We start from the raw sequence: 27,370 nt of genomic DNA, 5'->3' as shown, positions 1-27,370 counted from the left end.
CTCAGCCCTACTCACCTTTAATTGAGATGCTAATGAGGCTTCTGTCACTTCCATCCTGGGCGGGCTGGCTGGCGGGGCCACTGCACCTGTCAGGTGAGGGGGAGGAGAGACCCAGCTGCCAGATTTAACTGGAAAGAAACCAGTCCCTGCCTAACTACGCTTGGGAGTAGGGAGCAGGAGACAACTCAGACCTCCTGGAAATCACAACCCCTGAGGCTTGAGAAAGCTGAGTCGAAGCCTGAGTGGGTAACTCAGAGACAGAGGAAGAGGTGGAGATATGACAGACTCAAGTGGGAGAGGGTGGGGGGGAGGAGGAAGGAGAGAGGAGGAAGGAGAGAGAGAGAGAGAGAGAGAGAGAGAGAGAGAGAGAGAGAGAGAGAGAGAGAGAGAGAGAGAGATGCAAAGAGACAGACAGTGAGGAAGAGACAGATAGAGAAAGGGATAGAAACAGAGAGGGACAGAAACAGACAGGAACCCGGAATGAGACAGAAAAAATAGAGAAAGACCTGTAATGCATAGGATAGAGACCGGAGAATCTGGGACAAAAGAGAGAAACTAAAAATTAGCCAGAAAGCTTTAGAAAATCACTCACTCTAAAGGGTGGAAAACAGCTGACAGAGAAGGAAGACGTGAACTAAATACTCTAGGACTGGCACTAACCCGCCCAAACCAGCAAATTAGCTGGTTCCAGAAGAAAAACAGGGAAGGCTAGGTAGGTGGAGAGGAGTGGGAATGCCCTCTCTCCTGTCCCCCTCCCCACCACTCCAGGAGGTTTGGTCCCAGTCCCAGCCTGGGGAAAGGAAAAGAAGAGTCTAGGTCTATGATAATGAAGGTAAGCAAGTCTATAGCCTAGCCCTGACTCACATTATCTACTCCTTAGCCAAGGCCCCATGAAGGAGGACAAAGTTGAGCATGAGGGGCAGCACCCTGAGCCAGGAGGCCCCCAGGAGGAGGAAGAGGAGGGTCTGATTGAGTTCCACCATTCCTACCGAGACCTCTTCCAGTTTTTCTGCAACAATACCACCATCCATGGTGCCATCCGACTGGTCTGCTCCAAGCACAATCGAATGAAGACTGCCTTCTGGGCTGTGTTGTGGCTCTGTACCTTCGGGATGATGTATTGGCAATTTGGCCTGCTGTTTGGGCAATACTTCAGCTACCCCGTTAGTCTCAACATCAACCTCAATTCTGACAAGCTCGTCTTTCCAGCAGTCACTGTCTGCACTCTCAACCCATACAGGTCAGTCTGCCCTTACTCTTGCTTGCTAAATCTCATTGGACAGAGGGACACTCTACCACCCCTTCTGCCATGGATAAATCCTGACTCCCAAGTGGAGTGACAGATGTCATTCAGAATTCAACATTGAGACAGACCCCAGCCTCAGCTAGGGCTAAGCCTAGCCTGTCTCTCCAGCTCCCCTTGCAGCCTGTTCTGGTTAGCAGTCACTTTCTGGGTTCAAATATTGGCTCTAATGCTCATTAGCTGTGTGACCTTGGGCAAATCCTTTAGCCTCTCTGAACCTCAGTGACCTCATCTGTAAAAAGGAGACAATAGTACTTGAATTCTCTACCCCCTATACTTGTGTCCCCTAAACCTTAAAGCACTATGTGAATGGGAACCCAAGACTGAACAGGGTAGAGAAACTCTGTCACACATCTGTTCCTTCCAAACCAAGAAGAGAGAAGGAGAACCTCTTTAAATTCAAAAGAGAGAAACTGATATGGGAAAGGGTAGTAGGAACTGGAGGGAGGTGGTGGTGACTGGCAGAAGCTGGCTCATCGTCTTCCTTTGGGGAGTGGATTGCTGTAGAGGACAGTCAGGTGGTGGAGTTGGGACTGCAAAGCAATGAGTGATCCTACTGGTGGAGAAGAGGAAGAAAAGGGAATGAAAGGTGAATAGCAAAGGGGGCATGAGAGAGCAAGAAAGCATCTCTCTTAAAGCCTGCCTGGTCCAAATGCCCATGCTATGGGATTGACTTGGAAGTGGCTGATCTGACTTTATAGTATTGCTCTGTAAAGACTTACAGTGTTGCTTCCCACACTGGAGGTCTGGACCTTTTAGTCTGCAGGAAGTTCCTTTCACTTCCTCTTTCTCTCTTGGCTCCTTTGTCCTTTATCATATGATATTTATCTTATCTGATCCCCTCTATTTCACTTCAGATTCTCCCTCTTCACTGACTCTTCCATCTCCTCGGCTCCCTTTCCCCCATGACCCCTTCTTTCCTCTAATATGTCCATCCTTGGGACCCAATTTGTTCGGAAGTTTGGGGACTCCATTATTTTCCATTGCCAGTTTTTGACTTGGGGGCTGAAAGGAACAACAGAAGGTAGACAGCAAATGAAATGTGTTGTGTATGTGTATACATATACATTTACAGTATCTCATTTAGCAAAAATATTTTGAATTTTATCTGTGAAGAGACAGGGTCCCTGCCCTCCAGAATACAATCCTGTATGTCTATGTAGTTTTGTTTTGGGGTGTGCATACATACACTGTATATCTATCCTGTGGGTGTAAATATGTCTGAGGGTGGGGAGTTTTCATGGGCAGGTAAGTGGCTATCCTGGTAGATGGATGTGGAAGATGGAGGTCCTCCCGTAAGTCTTCTAGCAGGTTCATAGGCCCCTTATGGATTGTAGTGGGGGTAGCGAAGTGGTGCAGTGGATAGAGCCACCGGGCTGAGTCCAAATTGGGCCTCAGCTTTGTGACCTTGGGCAAGACACTTGACCCTGTTTCCTCATCTGTAAAATGAGCTGGAGAAGGAAATGGCAAAGCACTCCAGTATCTTTGCCAAGAAATCCCCAGATGTGGTCATGAAGAGTCAGAAGTGACTGAAATGACTCAACAACAACAATGAATTGTAGAATAGGGTCCAGGTCTGATGTGTCTTTGACTAACCTCCATTTGTTCCTTCAAGTGGGAGGCATGGATGGTCCTATGAGGATGAAGGGATGAGTGGAGAGGCATGTAGAGGAATATGTACTTAATAAGTGCCATTTAGAATTATGTTCACATAATTTACATAGCATTATATTTACTCATGTGTGACAAGATTCCCTCTAGGATTTTGTCCTTTCCTTTCCTTTTAGCCCCCCTCCCAACTTCTAGGTCCCTTTGTTTTTGTTCAGTCACATCCAAATCTTCATGACTCTGTCTGGGTTTTTTTTCCGTAAAGATACTGGAGTGGTTTGCCATTTCCTTCTCCAGTTCAATTTTACAGCTGAGGAAACTGAGGCAAACAGGATTAAGTGACTTGCCCAGGGCCACACAGCTAGTAAGTGTCTGAGGCCAGACTTGAATTCAGGAAGAGGAGTCTTTCTGACTCCAGGCATGGTGCTCTAGGTCCCTTTACTAGGTCTCTATTCCTCTCACTTTGACACTTCCAGGCTGGGCTCACTTACCATCCTAACCTCTGGCTTTTTTTTATTCCTAAATGGCCTAGGCCATGCTTCCCTAAGCCTAGGGGGGTGGAGTGGGGGAGATGGAGTGGCCTAGCTGGCTCAAGCTGGGCATTTGGCCAAATGGACTTGAGTTAAGCTAGTTAGCCTTGAAGGCACACCTAGCTTGGAGGATCACTTGGCCTGAGGCAAGAGAAGGAGAGAAATTGGGAGGAGGTGTTAAATGCCAGTGTTTGTCACTAAACAAGTAAATGAAAGAGGCCCTGACCAATCAATTCTCTCGAATACTCGATTTATGGCCGTACTCTGCCAGGTGGGGGATGGGTGAGAATGAGAAGTTTTGGGTTTGTGCCCTCAAGGAAGTTATCACCTCACTGGGGAATCAGAACAAATACATAAAAAGTTAAATAACAACAGGAGACTATGTAGGTTTCAAAATAGAAGTACTTAAGTGCCACCTGAGTTTGGTAAAGTGAGGGGAGAGATCTTTGTGGGCTGGGATAGTCCAAAACAACTTCACAAAGGAAGTGAAATTTGGCACTTGAAAAACTGACAAGCCTGGGAAAGGTGGAAAAGGCAGAGGGAGGAAAGTCATAACAGAGTAGGGGAGTGGTGTCCCCTAAACCAGAACAGGGCAAATGTTCTTAGAGAACAATGAAACCAGTCAAATTGCAGCGGAGGCTCATGGAGATGGGGAGGCTTAGATTAGGGAGGTAAATTGGAGGAGAGTCTGGGAAGGGATAGAGTGAGGGAGGGAAGGAGAAGGGAACGGTGTCAGAGGAGGAGAACATGGTGGCATCATGGCCTGACTTGCAGGTTGAGGGAGAGAGTCAGAGTAGGAGGGGCAGGTTTAGACAGATTATATGGGTGATGACCTGGGCCTGAATCAGAGTTTAGTGGAAAGGGCAAAAGAGGGAGGGAGAGATGGGTGATACCACGTGGAAAAAAGGAGTAGGATGTGGTAATGGATGGAATATGAAGATAAGGAGGGTGAGGAGCTGGAGCAGATAACTATGTGTGTATGGGCACGCAGAATCTGCTCTCCCCATGAATTCCAAATACTCCCCCTCTTGCCTCTCTCTTGGGCTAGGAGAACTAGGAGAGGAGATGAAGGCAGTTTGGAAAGTAGGGGGAAATAGTATAGCTGAGAAAAGAGGCAGGAGTTTTAATCTTTTAGTTTGCAAAAGGGAAGATTAAATATTGGAGAGGAAATTATTTTAGCACTTTTTTTTTTGGTCATTGACATATTTTATAATTTAAAGTAGGGGGCCAGGTGAGTTCTATTTCTACTGGAATTAGAGCAAAAGGAAATTATTCCTTAGCTGAGGGTAAATTTGAGGAAGAAATTGGGGGTCTTTAGAGCAATGAAATGGAATGCCAAGGGAGTTCATAGTGATGTGGATACAAACAGTGTCCTAAGGGTCAGTAAGGGACACTTTCCCAGACTCTGTGAGTGGATTTGAGGCTTATTCTATAAGCCTATGCTGTAACTTGAGGGTGTCCTAATGCCCCTTCCCCCTTATCCTGAAATATCATGAGACTTGTACCAAAAGAATTGTTTTTGTGCTCCCTATCCTGTCATTCATCTTCCTCATCCTGTGTCAGGACAACTTTTCCTTATCTTGCAAGCAACCACCTTCCTCACCTTGTTTGTACCTATTCTGTTCCTAAACTCTCCAACCCCCATTAGAAACCCTAAAATTTACGTCATCATCTTACAGGCTGTACAGTTTCTGTCTATACAAATCTGCTTCTTTTCCTATATCAGTGCCTTTGTTTAGCTCCTTGATAAATTGCAGGCCTGCTGCTTTTGGGTCTATAAAGCTCCCAGTGGCTACCAAGAAGGTCTAGGTGAATGCTTTCAAATCTGAACCAGCTCTCCCAATTCTGATCCCTCATCAATAGTGCTGGGGAGACAAGGGCAGAGAGACTGAGGCAATGGGAGTAGGGAGTTGATGACTGGATTGAACATCGAGTGAGTACAAGAAGACCCCTAAAGAGAAAAGGTCATAAAGGGATGGAGAGACTCTCAAGTCATTGAGTACCATGATTTGAACACCCACCAACCTATGCAGGGCCTTATCTTTACAGTCACTATATGTCCTGGATGTTCTGAGACTGCATTAATTTTCAGGGGGAAAAAATGGAGGCTTTGCTAAAGAGTTATCCTTTGTCAGACAATGCTTAGTTCAAGAATTATGGTCACTCCAGTTCTAGTAGGGGATGAAGCAGTATAGAGAGAAGAACCATAGGATTCCAAAATAGGAAAGGAATTTAGAGTTTACCTAGTTTGAAACTCTACCCTGTAATACCCCATTCCATAACTTCCCTTGATAAATGGCATGCAAGAGAGCTGGTCATGGAGTCAGGAGATTTGCAGATGAATCCTAATTCTGACACTCACTGCGTGACTACGGGCAAATCATTTCACTCATAGTCTTGTAGTCTCAGTTTCCTAATCTGTACAACTGAAATAATATTTGTACCATCCACTTCCCCCGTTGCTGCAAAGTCAATGATTATCCCTTTAGTCAATCTCTTCCAGTATTATCTCTTGACCTCAGCCCTCTGCCTCTCAAGGCCTCTTCCATTCTATTTACAATTCTAATCCTTTAATTGTGTGTCGTGGATCCTCTGTTCAATAATTTCCCAAAGTGACTTCAGCATCCATGTAGATGACCCTTCCAATACTTTGGCCTCAATCTCCTCTTTTCTGGTGACCATCACACCAGCCTCCTAGAATGGGGGGACCTCATCCTCACTATTCAGTTTCTCCCTTCCCAATACCACACTTCTGACCAGTGCTTGTGAAACATGTTGTTTGATTGGACCTGCTGCCTCATGCTCTTTGATCTCATTTGGTTTCCCGCTGGGGCAAATGGAAAGTCCTTTCTTATTGACTCCCTATGGGGCTATTTTGACCTTTTCCCACTCTTCCTCAAACTTCATATTCAATTCAATTAAATAAGAGTTGATTAAACACCCATGTGACTTCCAGGGAATGTGATAGACCCTGAGCATACAAAGTTAAGAACAAAACAGCCCCCATCCTCAGGGGGGATGACATAATAACATGGATGCAGATAACTGAATATAAAAATTATTTAAGACATAAAGTAATTTTCTGAGGGATGGGGGACACAAACAACTGGAGAAATCAGTAAAGGTCTCTATAAGAGATAGTACTTGAGCTAACAGTTCTAAGAGGTCAAACCAAAAAAGGAGAAGCTGGGAGACACCCCATACCAAGGCAAAGTAAAGGGAGATAGAAGTTAACAGGAAAGAGGCCAGTTTGATGGGAACATAAGAAGATGGCAATAAAGTGTAGTTTGCCTGGAGAGATAGGTGGGAGCCAGGCTGTGAAGGAATAACTGGAGGCTATGAATTGGGGTTTGTATTTTTGCCTAGATGCAGTAGGGAGCCATTGAAACCTCTTGAGCTGGGGAACAACATTAAACTTTAGGAATATCAATTTGAACTGGAGGAAGGGAGCCTAAAGGTAGGGAGAGCAATTGAGAGGTGATACAAATTGAGAGGTGATAAGGGCCTGAACCAGGGTGGTTGTGGTATCAAGTATAGAAAAGGGGACAGATGTGAGAAATATGGTAGTAGAGGCAGTATGATTTAGCCGCAGACTAGATATGGGCGAGGGGAGGCTAATGAGAGTAGAGCAGACAGTCACTCCTTGGTTGCACACCTGGATTATTAGAAGAATGGTCTTGCCCAGAAATAGGGATGCTAGGAGTCAGGTAGGTTTAGGTCCATATTTTGGACATGCTGAATTTGAGATACTCCTGAGATCTCATTGTGGGGATGTCCAGTAAGACAGTTTGAGATGTGAGACTGGAAGTCAAGAGAAAGAAGAAGATTAGATATGTAGATTTGGGAGTAAATGGCATAGAGATGATGACAGAGAAGGATTGGTCTGAGAAGCAGGAGGAGTGTGTGTCTGGAAAGAGGAGCTGGCAGGGTTATAGGCAACAAGGAAACCGCAGTCAGTGGATAAAATTGCAGGTCTCCTGTATAGACAGATTATTTTTCCATTTTCACAGTTTAACAGAAGAGACTGGTATATATGAAGCAGAAGTAAAATATATACAATGAGCCAAGTGTGAATGACTATGGTATACAGTACAGGATTCAGTAGTGAATAGATACACATGAGAATAGGGAGTTTTATTTGCTTTTTTGAAAGGTGAATGTTATTGAATGGACCTTTTCCCCATCAAACTAAGGAAATAAATTTTGACTAAAGAAACTTAATTTTTAAAGCTAGCAACTGGACTTTACTTCAAAATAAAAACATCTAAAATGAGACACAAAATAAGACTTTTTTTTGAAGATATAATGGTATACCTGGGCACAAATCCTACATGCCTGTTGAAGACATTATGCTAAGCAGTAGAAGGACATCTACAAAAATGAGATTGACCCTGTCCTCAAGAAACCGTGTTACTGTTTTTCAGCTGTTCACTCATGTTTGACTTATCAGGACCCCATGGATCATATAGCACACCAGACCTCTCTGTCCTCCCTTACCTCTTGAAATCTGTCCAAGTTCATGTTTGTTGTTTTTATGACACTATTTATCTCATCCTCTGCCATCCCCTTTTCCTTTTGCCTTCGATCTTTCCCAGTCACACACACACACCCTGGCAGGAACGTTTTGGTTTGAAAAGGAGAATACTTCGACCCACCATTTCCAGTAGCAGTGGGAATATTGACTTGATTATGGTTCCAGGACTGCAAAAAAGCCAGGGCAAAAGAGGGATGAAAGACAAGCAGATTGTAACCTGATGTCAAGAAAATGTATATGAGCTGGAACCAGCTTAGACATAGAGTAGGGCAATTAGGGCAGTACAAGCTGAAAGGATTAAGTCCGTTGTGGTCTAGATCTTGTCACCTACAGATAATAGAGCTGCGGTGAAATGGTCAGGGCTGTCGGATGACATGGGGTCACAGGAAGTCCCTTGATAATAAATTAGTGACATATATAATACTTTAGCTCTCTCCTTAGGGTTATAGGAGTAATGGAGCCTTCCCCTAAGTATCCCCACAAACTGCTGAAATAAGATATTCAGGCTTAGACAACCTTAGGCAGTGAAGTGAGAGTGGTTTCATGATAGGAAAGCATTCAGGGACTTAGGCCCCTGTGGATCTCTGTCTCTGGCCCCAGAAAAAGTGAAGAGGGAAAATGTTTCTTTACATACCACTGGACAAACAGCCTATTGCCTTCCTCATTGTTCCCTATTTGTTAGAGAAATTAAGCTCTCACTGGGAGGGAGTCAGATAGAATTTCTTGGTAAACAGATGTTCAATATATGTAGTTGGTTGACTAATTACAAAATTTACCAGCTTCCATATTTCAACCCCAGAAAGACACATGTGCCTTTCATATTTCCCCTCTGCTTTCTTCCCCCCATTCTTCCCTGTCCCCAGTGTGAAAACTTTGGGGGTAACAAGAGGACCATGAAGTACAGATCATGGCACTGGAAACAGAATAGCTGAGTTCAAAATTCAGGATCTGAAGACTTACTAGCTCATTGATTCTGGCGGTCACTGGATTTCTCTGGGTCTCAGTTTCTTCATCTGCAAAATAAGAGTGATAAGGAAGTGATACATTTCAGTGGGAGGTTAGTGAAAATAAAGATGTAATTTTTTTTTCCCCATCTAACTTCATGGACTGCTAAAATCTTTCCACATTAGATAAGGTTAAGAATCCCTGGGGCCAAACGATTCCTTCCAGTTGTATGATTCTGAGAATAGGGGAATCACCTCTATTCATGTAAATGTGACAGAGAGACACTTCCCACTCTGTTCCTGTTTTTCCTTGGAACACGAGTAGTTTTGTTTTGTTTTGTTTTTTTTTGCAAAGACATTAGGATTAAATTAAGTGACTTGCTCAGTCTAGTAAGCGTCAAGTGTCTGAGGCTGGATTTGAACTCAGGTTTTCTTGATTCCAGGGCCAGTGCTCTATGCGTTGTGCCACCTAGCTGCTCCCCTCCCCTTTTATTTTTTTGTGAGGGACTGGTAGTCTCTTGACAGGACTCCTACAAGAAACTTGTCTTTTCCAGGTACACTAAAATCCAAGAGGAACTGGAAGACCTGGATCGCATCACAGAACAGACGCTTTTTAACCTTTACAAGTACAACTCATCCCATAGCTCCTCCAACAAGGCTCGGCTCAGACGTGAGCTCCAGGACACCCTGCCCTATCCTTTAGTTAGGCTTCCGGACCCTCAGCCCAGCCACCATCACCGAGCCTCAGGTGTCCAGGAGAACAACCCTCAGGTGGATAAGAACGACTGGAAGATTGGCTTCATCTTGGTAAGTCCCTGCTCAGACTCTTGTCTTCATCTACTCCCCTGGCTATCCTCATTTCCAGGTCTCTTTGCCCCCCTCTACCCTTCAACTCTCTATTCCAATTTCTTTCCTTAGTGAGGTCCAATCTCCTGATTCTATCCACTCACTCATTTGTTCATTTATCTAATAAATCTTTACTGAGCATATGTTATATGAAAGACATTTTACTGAATGCTGCAGGACACACAAAAATGAATGTAAAACTCAGGACTCTAACCATATCAGAGCATTTGAGGGACATTGAACCATTTGGGGATGGAAGTGCTCCTTAGATCATGACCAAATGATCTAAGAAGAGTATAAGATACATGAGCAAGTAACTTTAAAAAAAATATTTTTATAAATTAATATATTTTTGGTTTTCAACATTCACTTCCATAAGCTTTAAATTTTCTCTGCCTCCTTCCTCTCTCCCCCTCAAGACAGTGTGCAATCCAATATAGGCTCTACATATGCATTCTTATTAAACATATTTTCACATTAGTCATGTTGTATAGAAGAATTAGAACAAATGGAAGGAACCATGAGAAAGTAAGTCACTTATACAAGGCAGAATACAATTTGTATTCCTAAGAGGAATGCAAGAAGCATGCGCAAATAACTTGCAGAACATAATTTGTGCTGTTAGAGAAATAGAAAGACATCTAGATGTCCCTTGATGAATGAACGACTAGGCTTTCCCAGTCCACTTTTAGGGTTGTAGGGTTTTAACAAGGTGTGGTGAACAGGACTTTGTCTTAGGATGCTAGAATTTAGAGAGTGCTGACAGTGTTTGTAATCCTTCAGCAGTGTAAGAATGGACAACTTAGCTCTTTGTTAGCAAGAATTATTAGTTAATAGGAGCCACAGGAGCTTCCTGCATCTCAGGTGAGCTTGTATCCAGTTCCATCCCAAGTCTCCCTACCTTTGGATGACCTTCTCAGCAGTGGCTTCTCAGTGTGCCAGGGTCTTTCTCTCCAAGATGGCCACAACCAAGGTAAGCTCCCCCCAGTCCCAATCCCATCTGCTTTCCCAGTAGCAACCCTGGACTATTCATGAGTCCTCCACTCCATGTAGCTCATGCTGTTTGCTCCAGTTGCAAAAATGACTACTTATAGTCCTGCTTCGTGGTACCGTGTCTTCCTTAATTGCTCTTCTTCTATCTGCTCTTTTGTTTTCATCTACTCTAAGTTTATTTTCAAATGTTTTTAGTCTGGTGACAGGACCTTTCTCTCCTTCTTTTCTCTTTTGTCTCCTGGCTTCCTGACCTCCTCAATCAACATTCTAGTCTACCAGATGCTAGGACCTTCTCCCTGGCCCTCCTACCCCAGTAACTGTGGGTTAAAAAATAAAATCTGTGCTGTTTTTTCCTGTGTTGTTGTAGTTACAGTTTGTAAAATATTCATTTGGCTCTTTGAGTTATGGATTGAAATCTGCTTTGGAAAATCCCTTATAAAGAAACAACATACTTGAACGTAAGGGTTCTTTAGCTTTTGGGTGTCATGGATCTCTTTGGCAGTCAGCCTGGTGATGCCTCTGGACTCTCTCAGAATTATGTTTTTAATTTCATTAACTGAATACATAGGATTGAAAGAAAACCAATTATATTGAAATACAGATGTAATTCTTTTTCTGTTGAAGTTCATGGACCTCCTGAAACCATGTTGGTATGGTTTGGGGACCAGCCCAAGTCCTAGGTGGAGGCCCCTTCTCTGCTCTGGGCACCTTGAAATGGGAAGAGCAGCCACGTTCAGGTTGGGGGAAAGGTAACAAGTCTAGAAAGGGTAGAAAGAGAAGAGGAAAAGAAAGAAAAAAGTACACGAAGGAGAGAGTGATTATTACCTCCATCAGTGACTTCAGGGACTACCACAAATTTCAGGCATTTGGTCTAATGGAAATAGCTCCAGACTGAGATCTATTCTTGACTTGGACACCATTTCACCATGTGACTGAAACAAATCACTTTAGCTAGGTAGAACAGTGGCTAGAGGACTGGACATGGAATTAGGAAGATCTGAATTCAAATCCTCAGATACTAAACTAGCCATGTGAACCTTAGTAAGTCAGATAACCTTTATTTGCCTCAGTTTCCTTATCTGTAAAGTGGGAAATTATAATAGCACCTACCTCCCAGAGTGGTTGTGAGGATCAAATAAGATTATATTTGTAAAGTGCTTTGCAAATCTTAAAGTGCTATATGAATGCTTATTATTAATTAACAGCAACAACCTCTTTGGACCTTCCTGATTTTTAAGTAGGAAAAAGAAACCATTTCCTCTTTGCCCCACTTAACTGGGCTATCATAAAATAAAAGTGGTCTAATAAAGGAGGAAGAACTTTGAATAATAAAGAAGTGCTATACCAGTTAAATATATTAAATAGGAATTATTATTATTTCCTTCCATCTATACTATAATGCTAGGAGTGGGGAACCTGTGGTCTCAAGGCCACATGTGGCCCTCTAGGTCCTCAAGTGAAGCCGTTTGACTTAATCCAAACTTCACAGAACAAATCCCCTTAATAAAAGGATTTGTTCTGTAAAACTTGGACTCAGTCAAAAGGCCACCCCCAAGGACCTAGAAAGTCCCATGTGGCCTTGAGGCCACAGGTTCCCCACCCTTGCCGACTTTCCTGAGCCCTGTTGTCCCTATGAAATGTTCTCTTTTCCTGCCACCTAGGCTGATCTACTAATTCTCTTCCCCACTTTCTGGACTGGAGCTTAATCCACGAGCTTCTGTTTTCTCTTCTTGTTCTCTCTTCCTTCCCTCCCCACCACTGATTACCTGATCTCTTTCAATAGCACTCTAGTGTCTCAGACCTGAGGATTTCCTACCTGGTCCCTGAGGCCACCCACCTTTTCTTCTCTTCCTGTCTCCTTTCTGCCTTTCTTCTAACCCTTCTTTGGTACTTTTGTCTCAGTGTAACAAGAACAAATCAGACTGCTTCTACCAGACCTACTCTTCAGGGGTGGATGCTGTTCGAGAGTGGTATCGCTTTCATTTTATCAACATCCTGGCTCGTCTGGACTCCCAAGATTTGAATGAAGCCGCATTGGGAAATTTCATCTTTGCCTGTCGCTTCAACCAGGCATCCTGCAATGAAGGGTAAGTTCCTTTCCACTTCTTCCCCGCTTTCTCCCTGCCCCCCACCTTTTGGCCCTCTTCCTCTTAGACTGGGGCTCACTTTCCCCTTGAGCACTCCTGTTCATCCCCAGGTGCCATGATAACTTAACTGCTTCCCCAACCTTTGTGGATTTAGAGCAATAGGGCCTAAGCTTGCACCCTTGCTTTTCTTGTTAGTAAATGAATACTCTTAAGCAGTCCCATTACTACCTGTATAAAAATCCCTTTCAACTCTGAATCCTGTGATTGTGTCTGAGAACTGGGTTGTGTGATGGTTAGGGCAGTCTGTAGAGAACTGGTGTGTTGGTCTGTCTGTTTAGTTCCTATGTCGTTGTTATTTTCTGACTCTGCATAGATCCCAGAGAGGTTCCAGCAGCTGCCCAATTTCTTAAGGGGTTTAAAAAGGGAAAGTTTGTGGACAAGTTAGGGTGGATGAGAGACCTGCTCTGTATCTTGTTCTCCCCTCCCTTTTCCTCCCCTCTGCATCCTCTCAGGTTGCATTAAAAACAGGTTCAGAATGGGGGAAGTGGTTAGGATTGTTGTAAATTGGTCCTCATCAGACTAGACCATATCCATAGTATTATGTTAATTAGCTTCAGAGGTTGGGGGTGGGGTCACAGATAAGCCTGAATATGTCCAGAGGAAGATGACCATGTTATATAAGTTGAAGGAAACAGGGCTGGCAAAGAGAAGACATTTTGGATAGGGTGTCAATTGATTTCTGCACATACTTGAAGGGTTATCAAAAGGCTAGTGTGATAGAGGGGTAGGACATTTTGCATAGACTCAGCGGGGTGAGCTAGGACTAGTGGGTGGATATTTCAGACAGGCAGGTTTTTATTCAATATAAGGAAGAACTTCCTAACAGTTATAGCTATCCCCAAATGATGTGATCTTCTTGAGATGTGGTGGGTTCTGGCTCACTGGAGGGGCTCAGAGAGAAGCACTTGGCATCTGGTACAATGAGGATTGTAGCCTGAGGGTTCAAATGAAAAATATTTCTATTACAAACCATTCCAATATACCAGGGTAAAAATAGTTTTCAAGGCAGTTAAAAGCAGTTCAGGAAATAAAAGTAATAGGCAAGGAGGTTAAGAGCAGTCTACAAGAATGTTCCCTATGTGGGGGTCTCAGCTCCTGCCAGAGTCCTAAAAAAACACCTTTTGTTATTCTTGTTCTGGGGCCCAGAGCTAGATCTCAGGTCAATCCACCTGGGGGAAAGGTAGTTTACACTATTCCAGGTTTGAACTATAGTTTCTTGGCTCACATAGTGTAGGCTAGGATGTGGTGTGTGTGTGAGTGTGTGTAGATGTGTGTGTGGGGGGGGTGGGGCGGGAGGAAGATTGTTGTTATTTCAGGATTCTCTGTCTCCACCAGTATTCTGGTCTACAACAGAAGTCATTCTGGAATGTTGTAGGTCCTTTCCAACTCAAACTTCTGTGATCTGCTCCTACTAATTTAACCTTTTCCTAAAACTTCTTCAGTAGAGAGTCCTCACATGATCACTCTCATCCTCTCAAAATCCCTCAATAGAATCTCTTCTAAGGTAGCATCTGATACCTATTATACTGGGTCGCTAGGCCTTGCAAGAAAACAGCAAGTGTCCCAACTGCTCTGCCCCCTAGCTATCTTGTGACACCCTTCTCTCCCCATTTCTCCTACTTTTCCAAACCACGTTTTCTTTTCTAACTTGAAGCTGATGTTTGTTTAAGGACAGATCTTGCCACCTGGGAGGGTGTGGTATTCAGAGCACCTGGCTCTTGATCAGCCCATACCTCCCTCACAACTCCACCTGGCTCTGACTCTCCCCGTCTCTAATCTGTCTCTCATTTCCTGACCTTGAATGGTTCTGAAGCTCTTCCTTCTTGCCCTTGTTCCTCCCATCATGGACTCCATCTTTCCTAATAGTTCATAGTTCAGTTATACCTTGACATTTAGGATAAGATCTGGGAGAGTCTGGGAGGAGGAGTGTGAAAGAGATGAGTTCACCCTAGGATAATGCTAAAGCTAGAACTCAGAGAGAATTCAGAGATTAGATAGTCCAATTTTCTCATGTTAGAGATGAGAAAATTTAAGTCCAGAGAAGGTAAAGGATTTGTCCAAGGCTAGTTAGTGATAGAATCAGAACTCAGAAACTCAGGTCTACTGATACCCAGCTCAGAGTTATTTCCAACATACAATACTGCCTTCTTGCTCCTAAAGTCTATAAGTCATCGACAAATAGTTACAGAGACTCCGCAGCCTGGGTCTGTGCAGGATTTCCCTCACTCCTACCAACTGTCTACAACCAGATTTAGGGAGGAGGGGAAGATGGTTCTTCCAGTTACAGAAACTATTGATAACAATGATAATTTGGATTGTGGTGGAACCTTCTCTCAGAGCTCAGAGTATTATTGGGAGGGGATGGTCAGGGGGCCTTTTAGTCAATAGTCCTCTTTCTAATCATGCTTTATTTCTCTTTTACCAACCCTTTACTTTTCTTGAGAAGACTCTCTTCCTGCTCTTTCCTGAGCCTCTCTCATTCAAAAACTGGTTTGGGAGCAGAAACTATGTACAGAGACTGTGCTAGGTGCTTTCTCTCAGAGAATTTATAATCTGATAGCATATATAACACTGACTTCTTGAAAAGTCAACTGACAAGGCAAAAGTTTTAAGTTGCTGGAAATGATTTTTTTCCCCAAATGCCACTTTGTGTCACTTATTGGCATTTATGTTCTAAAATATACTTATTACATATTGTAGCGCCAATGTGATATTCACAGCACCTACGGTGGCTATGAATATCCTGGCACAATTCTGAATCACTATATACAATAGCCTCTCCACATGGAAGACAGAACAAAAACATTTATTCAGACACCAGAAAGTCAAATCCATTATAGTAACAATAATAATGCAGAGAACAACACCATCCCCAAGCCTTCCCCATGCTAGGCTTCTCCCACACCAGCTTCATTAAACAAATCACAAGTAGGTTCCCTTAAACAAAATCACAAACAAGATCTTTCACTCACAGTAGCCAGCTGCCTGCTTGCCTGCATCCTTCCTAGCTCTGACTAGATTCTGACCAATTCCCTCTTAGCTCTGCTCTAGTTCCACTTCTTCTTATTCCACCTATTCAGCAAGCTCCTCCATGTGATTTAAGCAGGTCACATGAGCCTATGAATGAATGGGAAAGATCTTCCCGTTTAAATTACCATTACATGTATCTTCATGCCTGCTAGATTGTAAACTCCTGGAGGGTAGGGATCCTGTCTTGTTCCTCTTTGTTTTTCTGTGGTTTAGCAGAGTGAATCCACCTAATTATTTGTTCAATTGGATTGACTGTGAGTTGTCAAATAACAACCAAACAAGTGGCACCAGACAGTAGGTACTACAGGAGTCCAGGGGAGAGAAGTGAGAGGTTCTTCTTGTACCCAGCCCAATTCCCATTTCCTTTCCCTGTCTCTTCTCTTCTTCCTCTAACCCTATTCTCTCTCCACTGCTCAGGAATTACTCCCAGTTTCATCACCCCATGTATGGAAACTGTTACACCTTCAATGGCAAGAATGACTCCAACATCTGGATGTCCTCTACACCTGGGATCAATAATGGTAAGACACTCCTAGGCTTTCTCTCCATTCAGCTACTCCTGTTCCTCACATCTTACCCTGTTTTCCCCAGTCCACATGCCAGGTTTCCTCAGCTGGATTTCCTTTTCCCTTAGTTGCAGTTCCATAGCAAATCCAGTCCATTTTGGAGGGGCGGCATATTGGATTTTTCCCTCTCACATGAGTTACATGCCCAAATTCATCACAGAACTGATAGGATCTGGTTCCAATTGTTCTTACTGATTGGTGTTATTGCCATGACAATGGTTCACAAATTCTGTGACCCTCCTGACCCCAGTTCTTCCTGACCTTATTCCCTTAAATTTTGGGGAGCTGGAAAAGATTGGAGTGAGGCAGGGATGATTTACTTCCCCTTAGTCCTGAGTGCCACATTCTCCTTTTCATAAATTCTTTCTTGCCTTGCCAACCCCTCTAGGTCTGTCCCTGACACTACGAACAGAGAGAAATGACTTCATCCCACTGCTGTCCACAGTGACAGGGGCCAGGGTGATGGTGCATGGGCAAGATGAGCCAGCATTCATGGATGATGGTGGCTTCAACATTCGACCAGGAGTGGAGACATCTATCAGCATGAGAAAGGCATGGGCACTATGCCTAGAGCCTTGGGTGTGGGGTGGGAGGAGTATAGGAACAAAAGAGAAGAAGCATCTCAGGCATATGAAGAGTACAGATGGCAATTAAGATGGCTGGAAAGGGCCTCAGCAATAACTTGGGACCACATTCTGAAGGGGAATAATTGTGTCTCAATGTCAAATTAAGAGTAAGTTAGAGTGTAGGGTTCCTACAGAATAAATATATAGAATGTGCATCCACTAGGAGTTGGGGATCCTGAGGAGCAGACATCAGGGACATGGTTATCCTGGGGATTAGGAACTGATGGAAAGGGGCATTCTGAGGATCAGAATCAAATGATGTAACTGTTAGTGCTTGGAAGCTAAGAGGGAAGAAAGGCTCTGGAGGACTTGAGAAGAATAGGGAGCTAGACATTGGGATGACGGCTGAAAGACATAGGAATTTATTAGTTGTCATAGGATTGTGGGGGCTGGTGGATTTAAGTGTAAGCCCTGAGGATCCAGCCAGGGAGAACAGAGCACTGGGGTAGGGAAAAGGCTAAATGTTTTGACTTAGACCTTTCTGGATTTGGGTGGGGTGGACAGGAAACCCTGGACCGACTTGGGGGTAACTATGGGGATTGTACCAATAATGGCAGCAGCGACGTCAATGTCACCAACTTCTATTCTTCCAAGTATACGCAGCAGGTGAGGTCTCAGTTCTATGACTCCTCTCTCCTATGCTCCCCACATCTTCCAAGTCAGTTCAAGACTCAGTAGCCAGGGTCACCCTCCCCTTCCCCAGGTTGTTATGAATTGTGGGAATACATGGTACAGAGGAGTTTGCCCTTTCTTTCTCTCTTCTTCTCTTCCCTGAGGTGGGGTTGTCACTAGGGAAAGGATGTAGTCCACAGTCTGAGCTCCTCCCCCCCTGCATTGCTTTTCTCCCCTAGGTGTGTGTCCACTCCTGCTTCCAGGAAAGCATGATCCAGAGGTGTGGGTGTGCTTATATCTCCTACCCAAAGCCTGATAATGTGGAGTTTTGTGACTACAAGAAGCACAAAGACTGGGGTGAGCCACTTGTCCACTTTTTGCTTTAGCACAGGGCTCCCATACTTGGAACCGTCTCCCTTCCCTTTTGTCTCTCTCTGTTCCTTGACAGCTCATCCCTCCCTTTGGTCTCTTGTTTCTCACTTTCATAACTTTCTTCTTGGCATTTTTCGTCTCTGTGTGCTTGGTTCTGCTCTTGTTTTTTTTTTCTTTGAGTCTCTGTTGTGGTCGCTCTGTGTTGATTATCTTTCTCTTTTCTTAATCACATGTTCTTGTCTCTGGTTTGTTGTTTCTCTTTCTGGATCTCTGTTTTTGATTCCACTTTCCCCCAGATCTCTGATGCTCTATCTAGGTTTCTCTCTTGGTTTCTTTTTGAGTATCAAAGAATAGAAGGGTTGTAAGGAACTCAGATCCTCAAATTTAACTTACAGTTCAACAAGAATCTTCTATATAACACAATTCTTATAGAATAGTAGAGCCTAAGGCATTTTTAGAGGTCATTTAGTCCACTTCCCTCATTGTAGTCAGTCAGTTGACAAGTGTTAATTAAGTACTTAATATATGTCAGGGACTGTGCTAACTAAAGAAAAAACTGGGGCTCCAAGAAGTTGTGACTTACCCAATCAAGGTCACACAGACAGATTGCAAATGGCAGTTCTGGTCATCCATCTTCCATTCAAAAACTTCCAGTGAAGGGGAAGGAACCATAGATCATTCCACTTTTGGGCAGCTCTTGAGCTCAAATCCATCTCTGCAACTTTTCTTATTGCTCCTAGTTCTGCCCTCTGAGGCCAAGCAGGACAGATCTGCCATTCTCCCAAATGATGGCCTTTCAAGTACTTGAACACATCTACCATGTCCTTGCCAGTCTTTTCCAGACTGAATATCGCCAGCTCCTTCAACTAATCGTTTTACAGCACAGTCTCCCCTTCACCATCCTGATTGTCTTCCTTAGGAGGAAATCAGAATGGGACACTGGACTCCAGATGTTCAAGTAGGGTAGAGCATAGAGAGACTATTATTACCCCTTCTGAACACCATGCCTCTCTTAAAGAGCTTAAGTAGCGTTAGCTATTTATATGATGAGAGATATGCTATATGATACTATTATAGCATTGACTTATACTAAGCAGGAAGTCAATGGAAACCCAATCAGTAGTGTTATCTGGCTGTGCTTCTCCCACAGAAGCTTATGTAGTTGGTGTTTTGAACCAGAATATAGGGGTTTGCATTTAGTAGAGTCAATCTATTGGTCTGCCCTATTGAGATCTTGTTCCTTTGTTTGATACTGTCTTTCTTTCTTTTCTCTCTTTCTTTTTCTTTCTTTCTTTCTTTCTTCCTTCCTTCCTTTCTTTCTTTCTTTCTTTCCTTCCTTCCTTTTTTCTTTCTTTCCTTCCTTTCTTTTTTCTTTCTTTTTCTTTCTTCTTTCTTTCCTTCCTTCCTTCCTTCCTTCCTTCCTTCCTTCCTTCCTTCCTTCCTTTCTTCTTTCTTTCTTTCTCTTCCTTCCTTCCTTCCTTCCTTCCTTCCTTCCTTCCTTCCTTCCTTCCTTCCTTCCTTCCTTCCTTCCTTCCTTCCTTCCTTCCTTCCTTTCTTTCTTTCTTTCTTTCTTTCTTTCTTTCTTTCTTTCTTTCTTTCTTTCTTTCTTTCTCCTCTTTCTCCTTCTCCTCTTTCATCCCCTTCTCCTTCTTCTTCTTTTCTGCTCTTCTTCCTCTTCCTCCTCCTCCTCCTCCATTCTCTTCCTTTTCTCCCCCTTCCCACTCTTCCTCCTCCTTTTCCTCTTCTCCCCTCCCTTCATTATTGGACGTCATCAGTCCATCAGTCACCAAGCATTTATTGAGTGCATACTTTGTGCCAAGTGTACTGGAGAACCAAAGACTGAAACAAAACAATGCTCACTCAAAAAAGAGGTTACACTTGGTCCAGTGAAACAGTGTGTTCTCATGGGACAGAATCACTAGCAGGTGAGGGATCAGGAAAGGTCAGCATAGGAAATGGCCCTTAAATGGAACTTGAAGCAAGCTAGCAATTCTAAGGAGTGGAAGTGAAGAGCAAAGACATTGCCAGGGTGTGTGTGTGGGTCAGCCTATGAAAAGACTTGGAGACGGGAGGAACAATGTGATATAGAAGGAACAGAAAGTAGGCCAGTGTTGCTAGCATTCAGAGTTCATGAAGAGGATGTAGTACAATATGATATGGCACAATACATTAATATAGTAATGTAACAATAATGCCACATTAATATAATAATGTAATGTATTAACATGGTAGTGTATTAATATAATTAATATATTATATAATACAATATAAAACATAACACATATATTAATATCATAATACCATATAATATATTAATAAGCTTGGGAAAGAGTTAAGTTAAATTGTGAAAGGCTTCCAATGCCCTCCTCTTCTAACCTCCTGGCAGTCGGGAACTGCTGAAACTTGTCAAACAGAGGAGTGACATAGTCAGACCCATACCTGAGGAATATCCCTTTGACTGCTATGTAGAGGATTATCGAGAGGGGAGAATTATGGACTGGGAGTCAAATTAGGAGATAAGTGGGATAGGAGAGGGGAGAAGTGAGGAGGGTCTGACTGAGGGTGGTGGTCATGTGAGTAGAGAGAATGAGTAAGGGATGAAACATAGAGGATGGAGGGGATAGATTTTGGGGAGAATAATTTTTAAAAAATGAAGGATGGTCCCTAGGTTCCTAGTTCTTCCTGATTCCTAGGAAGTAAAAAGTACCTGTGGCAAATGAACCCTGAAGCAGGTTGAGTGAGGAAGGCCTATTGAGCATTTAAAGGGTTGGACATTACCCAGAGGATGGGAAACAATGACTTTTCGTACCACTTAAGGGTGGTTCACTGACAATTGATAGCAAGAGGGATTTAGATTATATAATGATGATGATGATAGCTAGTATTTCTATAGTACCTACTATGTGTCAGGCACTATGCTAAGCACTTTACAAATATTATGTCATCTGATTCTTATAACAACCCTGGGAGGTAGGTGCTGTTATTATCTAAATTTTACAGTTGAGGAAACAGAGGCAAACAGCGGAAGTGACTTGCCTAAGGTCACATAGCTAGTTAGTATCTAAAGTTAGATTCAATTCTAAATCTAAAGTTGGATTCAGGTCTTCCTGAATCCTGGCCTAGTGCTCTATCCACTATACCACCTAGCTGTGTCTAGATAATGATTTCTTAATGAAAACCATATGAGACTAGAAGAATGAAAAAGTATGAGAAATTCCCTTCCTTGGAGAATTCTTAGAGGGAGTTTAAAGAAATAACCAAGGATGGCTTACAGTTAGGTGAATCTGAAATTGGTTGAATAACTGGATTCATAGAGTAGTCACAAATAGACCAATATCAACATGGAAGAAAGTCTCTAGTGGTGTGCCCTAAGGATCTACTTTGGTCCTATGTTGTTCAACACTTATTTTTTTGATTAACTAATTTATTTCCAGTTTTCAACATTCACTTCCATAAGACTTTGAGTTCCAAATTTTCTCCCTCTCCCTTTCCTTCCCTCACCCCAAGATGGTTTACAATTTGATATAGGCTCCACATATACATTCATATTAAACATATTTTAATATTCAACATTTTCTTATCAATTTGGATGAAGCAGATTTGTCAGATTTGATGACACAAAACTGGGAGCAATATCTAACACACTGGATGATAAATAATAAGTATTCAAAAGAAATCTACAAGCTAGAATTATGGTCTGACTGAAATTTAAGATATATTTATATATATACATACATATATATATACAAACATACATATATATGTATATACATATATGTGTAGTCTTAAACTTTGGATTAAAAAAATAATCTTCACAAGTATGGGATGCAGAGGTCATAAATGGACAGTTATTCCTGTGAAATTGGTCTGAGGTTTTAGTGAATTACAAACTCAGTGTGACACAGGAATCAAACAAGCTATTGCTATCTTAGGCTACATTAAGGGAAGCACGGTTTGAAGGAGGTGATACCACATTTGACGTATTTTATGCCACTTGTTTTTAGGAAGGATATAAGAAAATTAGAGCATAGCTAGAATAGACCCATGCTATAAGATCAGTTGAAGGAACTGGGGATGTTTCAGAGGAGAAGAGCTATCAGGCACATGAAAAATAGCTTCAAGTATTTGAAGGATGGTCATGTGAAAGGATTAGATTTCTTCTGTTGGCTCCTGAGAGCAGACCTAAGAGCAAGGGGCAGATTTCAGTGTGATACAGAGAAAAAACGTGACAATGAGAGCTGTCCAAGTAGATTCCAGCTTATCAGAGGTCTTTTAACTGAGTCTGGATGACAAAAGTGATCTTTTCTTAGGTATGGGGTTACACAAGATGGCCTGGGAGGTCCCTTGCAGCTCTGACATCATGTAATTCTGTGAATGAACAATAATAATGAAGACTATGGTGTATTGATAGAAATAGAAATAGAAGCTAGAAATTAGAAGAAACCCAGTCTAACTCTCAGCCAATGAACATGAGGGACAATTTTTGATGGGCAGACTTTTAAGATTTTGTGTATCTTTGCAACTTGTTTTACCCCTGCTTTTTTATTTGTAGAAGATCTGTTAGAAAATCTAAGAGGTGCTTGTGTACTTGCTTCAAGGATAAGTGTGTAAATAGATACTAGGAGATTGTGTTCCCATTTCACAGGGGACCCAGGAGAAGACAGACTATAGTTGGAACTTAGGAAGACTTAAGAACTCTGATCAATACAATGATCAGTCATGACTGAGGACACATACTCCCCTCATCCTGACAAAGTGGGGATGGACTCAAGATACAAAATGAGATACAATTTTTACCTGGCCAATGGGGGAATTTGCTTTACTTTGACTATGCATGCACACACATACACATATGCACATGCACATACACACATACACACGTGCACACACAGACACATATATCTTCCTTCCTTCCTTCCTTCTTTCCTTTCTTTCTTCCTTCCTTCCTTCCTTCCTTCCTTCCTTCCTTCCTTCCTTCCTTCCTTCCTTCCTTCCTTTTTTGGTTCAAAGGGGTAAAGTGGTGGGAGGGAAAGAAAATAAAATACTTGTTATTTTATTATTTTTAATACTCAGGACATTTTTTCCAGTTTATTTATTTTTAGTTTCCAAAATTTATTTCCATAAGTTTTAAATTTTCTCCCCTTCCCTCCCCCCTCCCTCCCCAAGACAGCATGCAGTCTGATATGGACTCTACACATGCATTCCTATTAAACACATTTTCACATTAATCATGTTGCATAGAAGAATTATAATGAAGTGGAGAAACCATGAAAAAGAAAAAATAATACCAAAAACGAAAATAGTCTTCTTCACTCTGCATTCCAACTCCATAGTTCTTTCTCTGAATGTGGATGGCATTTTCCATCAGGAGTCCTTTGGAATTGTTTTAGGTTCTTGTATTGCTGAGAAGGGCTAAGTCTATCAAAATCAGTCATCGCACACTGTGACAATTTTTGTGAACAATGTTCTCCTGGTTCTGCTCGCTTCACTCAGCATCAGTTGATATAAGTCTTTCCAGGATTTTCTGAAGTCTTCTTTTTCATTTCTTTTAGTACAATATTCAACCATTCCCCAACTGATGGACATGCCCTCAATTTCCAGTTCTTGGCCATCATAAAAAGGAGTACTATAAGTAATTTTGTCCATGTGGGTCCTTTTCCCATTTATATGGTCTCCTTGGAATACAGCCCTAGAAGCAGAAGTCAAAGGGTATGCACATTTTTATAGCCCTTTGGGCATAGTTCCAAATTACTCCCCAGAATGGTTGTATCAGCTCACAGTTCCACTAATGATGAAGTAGTGTTCCAACTTCCCCATATCTTCTCCAACATTTATCATTTTCTTATTTTATCATGTTAGCCAATCTGATAGATGTGATGTGGAACCTCAGAGCTGTTTTGATTTGCATCTCTCTAATCAATAGTAGTTGAGAGTATTTTTTCATATGAATATAAATAGCTTTAATTTCTTTCTCTGAAAACTGCCTGTTCATATCTTTTGACCATTTATTAATTGGGGGATGACTTATATCTTTGTAAATTTGACTCAGTTCTCTATATATTTTAGAAATGAGACCTTTACCAGAAACACTAGTTTTAAATTTTTTCCCCCAGTTCTCTGCTTTCCTCCTAATTTTGGTTGCATTGACTTCGTTTATGGAAAAACTTTTCAATTTAATGTAATCAAAATTATCCATTTTAATGTTTGTTATTTAAAAAAATAAATTAAATTTGAAAAAAGAAATTGTAATTGGAAGAATGGATAGTGGCATCCAAGGAGGGAAGCAGGAAGTCAGGTAGGTTAGACATAGTATTATAGGATTTAAAGTCAGGAAGGATCTTATGACCATCCAATCTAATCTTTTCATTTTACAGATGAAGAGAGGTCCACAGAAGTTATTTGCTTTAGATTACATTGCTGAACAGAGCTCTTGATTCCAACTTAGTGTTTTTTTGTATTGGACAAAGAAACGATCTAGGAGCTGCCTTAGGAGTAGGGCTTGTTCCAAAAGGTCTCTAGGTTTTTCTCCAAAAGGAGAGGCTTCCCTCATTCAGTCTAGACACCAGGGAATGACCCCAGGATGTATGTAACTTTCTCTTTCCTTCTCCTCTCCTCAGGTTACTGCTATTACAAGCTCCAGGATGCCTTCTCCACTGATAACCTGGGGTGTTTCGCAAAGTGCCGTAAGCCGTGTTTGTGAGTGTTGCCTCTTCTTTAGGAACATTTGTCTGGATACTATGAGGTCTCCAGCTGAACTACTCCCAGCCACCAAAGCTGTGAGGGAGGACTGTGGGGCTGTGGGGTTCTCTACATGGGGGATGAAATGGAAGGAGGGTGGGGTAGTTTCCCATTCTTTTTCCCTCACTCTCCTCCTCTCTCCCTAGAGTGACCAGTTATGAGTTATCTGCTGGCTATTCCCGCTGGCCCTCTGCAACATCGCAGGTAAAATGGGATGGGAAGGCATGGGAGGAAGTGGGTTAGAGATGCGTGCACCTGCCGTATATGTGTGTTGGCATGGGTACCGCTATGCTTGTGTGAGTGTTTGTATCTCAGTGTTTGAGTGGGAATGTCTGAATATGTGGAAATGTGCAAATATATAGTTATATATGTACATATATATATATATATATATATATATATATATATATATATATAGTGTATATGTGTGTTTGTGTCTGAAGTGGGAAGGAGAGAGGGAGGGAGGGAGGGAGAGGGAGAGATGGAGGGAGAGAGAGAGAGAGGGAGAGGGAGAGGCAGGGGGAGGGGGAGGAGGAGGGAGAGAGAGAATGAAAGTGACCCTGGTTGATTCCCTTTTTCTCAGGACTGGGTGTTCCAGATGTTGTCAATTCAGAATAATTATACCATCAGCTCCAAAAGGTATTCTGTCACCTGGTCCCAGGCCTCAGGATAGGTGCCCTGTCTTGGGGAGGGGCGATCCAAAGACTGGGGAAAGAAGAGGGGCTGGGAATAAAAAATACTTTATAAATCTCAAAACATTTTATGAACGTCAACTACTATTATTTTTATTCTTCTGCGTAATGGGTTGAAGAGGGACCAGTGAAGCATGGATTTGAGGATCTCTAAGTTCCTTTCTCTAATGCTCTGTATGAGGACACTGGCTTTGGTATTTGAGAGGGGAGGGATCTGTGGACATTTGAAGAGAGTCAATTACCTAACTTTATTTTCTTCCTCCTTCTGTCCATGTAGTGGTGTTGCCAAACTCAATATCTTCTTCAAAGAGCTGAATTATAAAACCAACTCAGAGTCTCCCTCTGTTACGGTGAGTCCCTTCTGGGGGGCTGGGCAATGGGATTAGGGGAGGAGTAGCTTGACAGCTCATTGAAGGGATCCTGGGGGCTGGGAGGGGATAGGCTTCCAGGATGGGAATGATAATGATAGGTTGGAGTGGGAGGAGCATATTTTAGGAGAGGGTGGATAGATAAGAGGGCCCTTGAAGGTCATGGGACAAAGGGGGATCCAAATAGGGGAGGTTAGTAAAGGGGGAATAGAATTTGGAAAGTGGCCAGGCAGTAAGAGTTTGGAGATCCTGTAAGGAAAGGATCAGAGGTTGGAGGCACTAAGGATGGGTGGACTGACCTTGGGAACAGGGGAAAGAAGGGACAGAGATTGAGATCCTGGGAGAAAGGAGCCAAGGATCCCCTCTGTCAACAAGCAGATCTCTAAAGTCCCTTCTAGCTCTAAGAGTCTGAAAATGGGTTGGGAACACTGGGGAGGGAGGGTCAAGGTCCAGGGACCCTGGAGAGGGGAGAATAGAAGTTAGGGATAATAGGAGAGGGGCCATGGGTTTGGGATGCAGAAGAGCTATGTTTGGAACTGGGATTGGAGTATATTTTTATGCTTGATGAATAAAAACGTGAGAGGAGTCGATATGGCTGAGTAGAAAGAGCCTTAGATTTGAAGTCAGAGGACCTGCATTTGAATCTTAACTTTGCTACTTACAACTAGTGTGACTTCAGGTATCAGTTTCCTCATCTGTAAAATGAGGGGTTTAGACCAGTTGACTTCTAAATTCCCTTACAATTTCTTCAGTCGTTTGATGAAAGTTGGCATTTCCATGATCAGCTCCCATGATCTTTTTCTTTGAGCCCAGGGAAGTGCCTTCCTGACTATCATGATCTCCTTCATGTCCCTCCCCTTTGCAGATGGTCACCCTCTTGTCCAACCTGGGCAGTCAGTGGAGCCTGTGGTTTGGCTCTTCAGTGCTTTCTGTGGTGGAGATGGTTGAACTGATCCTTGACTTCCTGGTAATCACCTTCTTCTTGCTGCTCCGAAAGTTCCGAAGCCGCTACTGGGCCCCCAGTCACACAACCCAGGCAGGCCGGGAGGTAGCCATGGACTCATCACTGCCCTCTTGATTCTCCTGCCACTCAAATGCCTCCTCAAACCAGCTTGGCCCTGATTCTTCTGCACCAGTCCCACCATCTGCCTATGCTACCCTGAGGCCCTCATCTGCTAATTAAGACAGACATGGTAGCCAGGACAATAGCCTTGAGGTCTAGTCTTCCTGGTTGATGCCAGACATCCTTGGACCTTCCAGTTGATGTGCTCCCCTCAATTCCATCAACCAACTATGATGTTCTCTCCTGTCCAAACTCTGTCTTCTTCATTCTTTGAGAAATTTGAGTAAATGGTAGCAATTTTCTCATGACATTCCATTCTCTGGTGTAACTTTTTCTTCATGTATCCATGGGCCTTGGATGTGTACTGGCTTGTGAGATTAAAGAAATTTTAGAATTTC

At 42.7% G+C, this 27,370-nt stretch overlaps 1 protein-coding gene across 6 annotated transcripts; it reads left to right on the top strand.

Moving 5' to 3' along the window:
• SCNN1A (sodium channel epithelial 1 subunit alpha) lies at positions 1-27,370 on the top strand. 6 transcript variants are annotated; one of them, XM_072653719.1, is made up of 13 exons: positions 1-93; positions 881-1,240; positions 9,474-9,726; positions 12,661-12,845; positions 16,353-16,456; positions 16,890-17,053; positions 17,632-17,733; positions 17,979-18,096; positions 24,729-24,807; positions 24,996-25,053; positions 25,433-25,488; positions 25,819-25,891; positions 26,775-27,370. In XM_072653719.1, exons 2-13 carry the CDS (start codon positions 891-893, stop codon positions 26,985-26,987), a joined length of 1,755 nt encoding a protein of 584 aa, XP_072509820.1. In that variant the 5' UTR covers positions 1-93; positions 881-890; the 3' UTR covers positions 26,988-27,370. The 6 variants fall into 6 exon arrangements, with proteins under 6 accessions (XP_072509820.1, XP_072509822.1, XP_072509818.1 ...); XM_072653721.1 differs by having other exon boundaries at positions 12-93; positions 886-1,240; XM_072653717.1 differs by lacking the exon at positions 1-93 and adding an exon at positions 155-242.

Source organism: Notamacropus eugenii, chromosome 3 (genome assembly GCF_028372415.1).
Source record: "Notamacropus eugenii isolate mMacEug1 chromosome 3, mMacEug1.pri_v2, whole genome shotgun sequence".
Taxonomy (NCBI): Eukaryota; Metazoa; Chordata; class Mammalia; order Diprotodontia; family Macropodidae; genus Notamacropus; species Notamacropus eugenii.
Note: the sequence above shows the minus strand (reverse complement) of the source record. Positions and strands in the feature narration are given on the sequence as shown.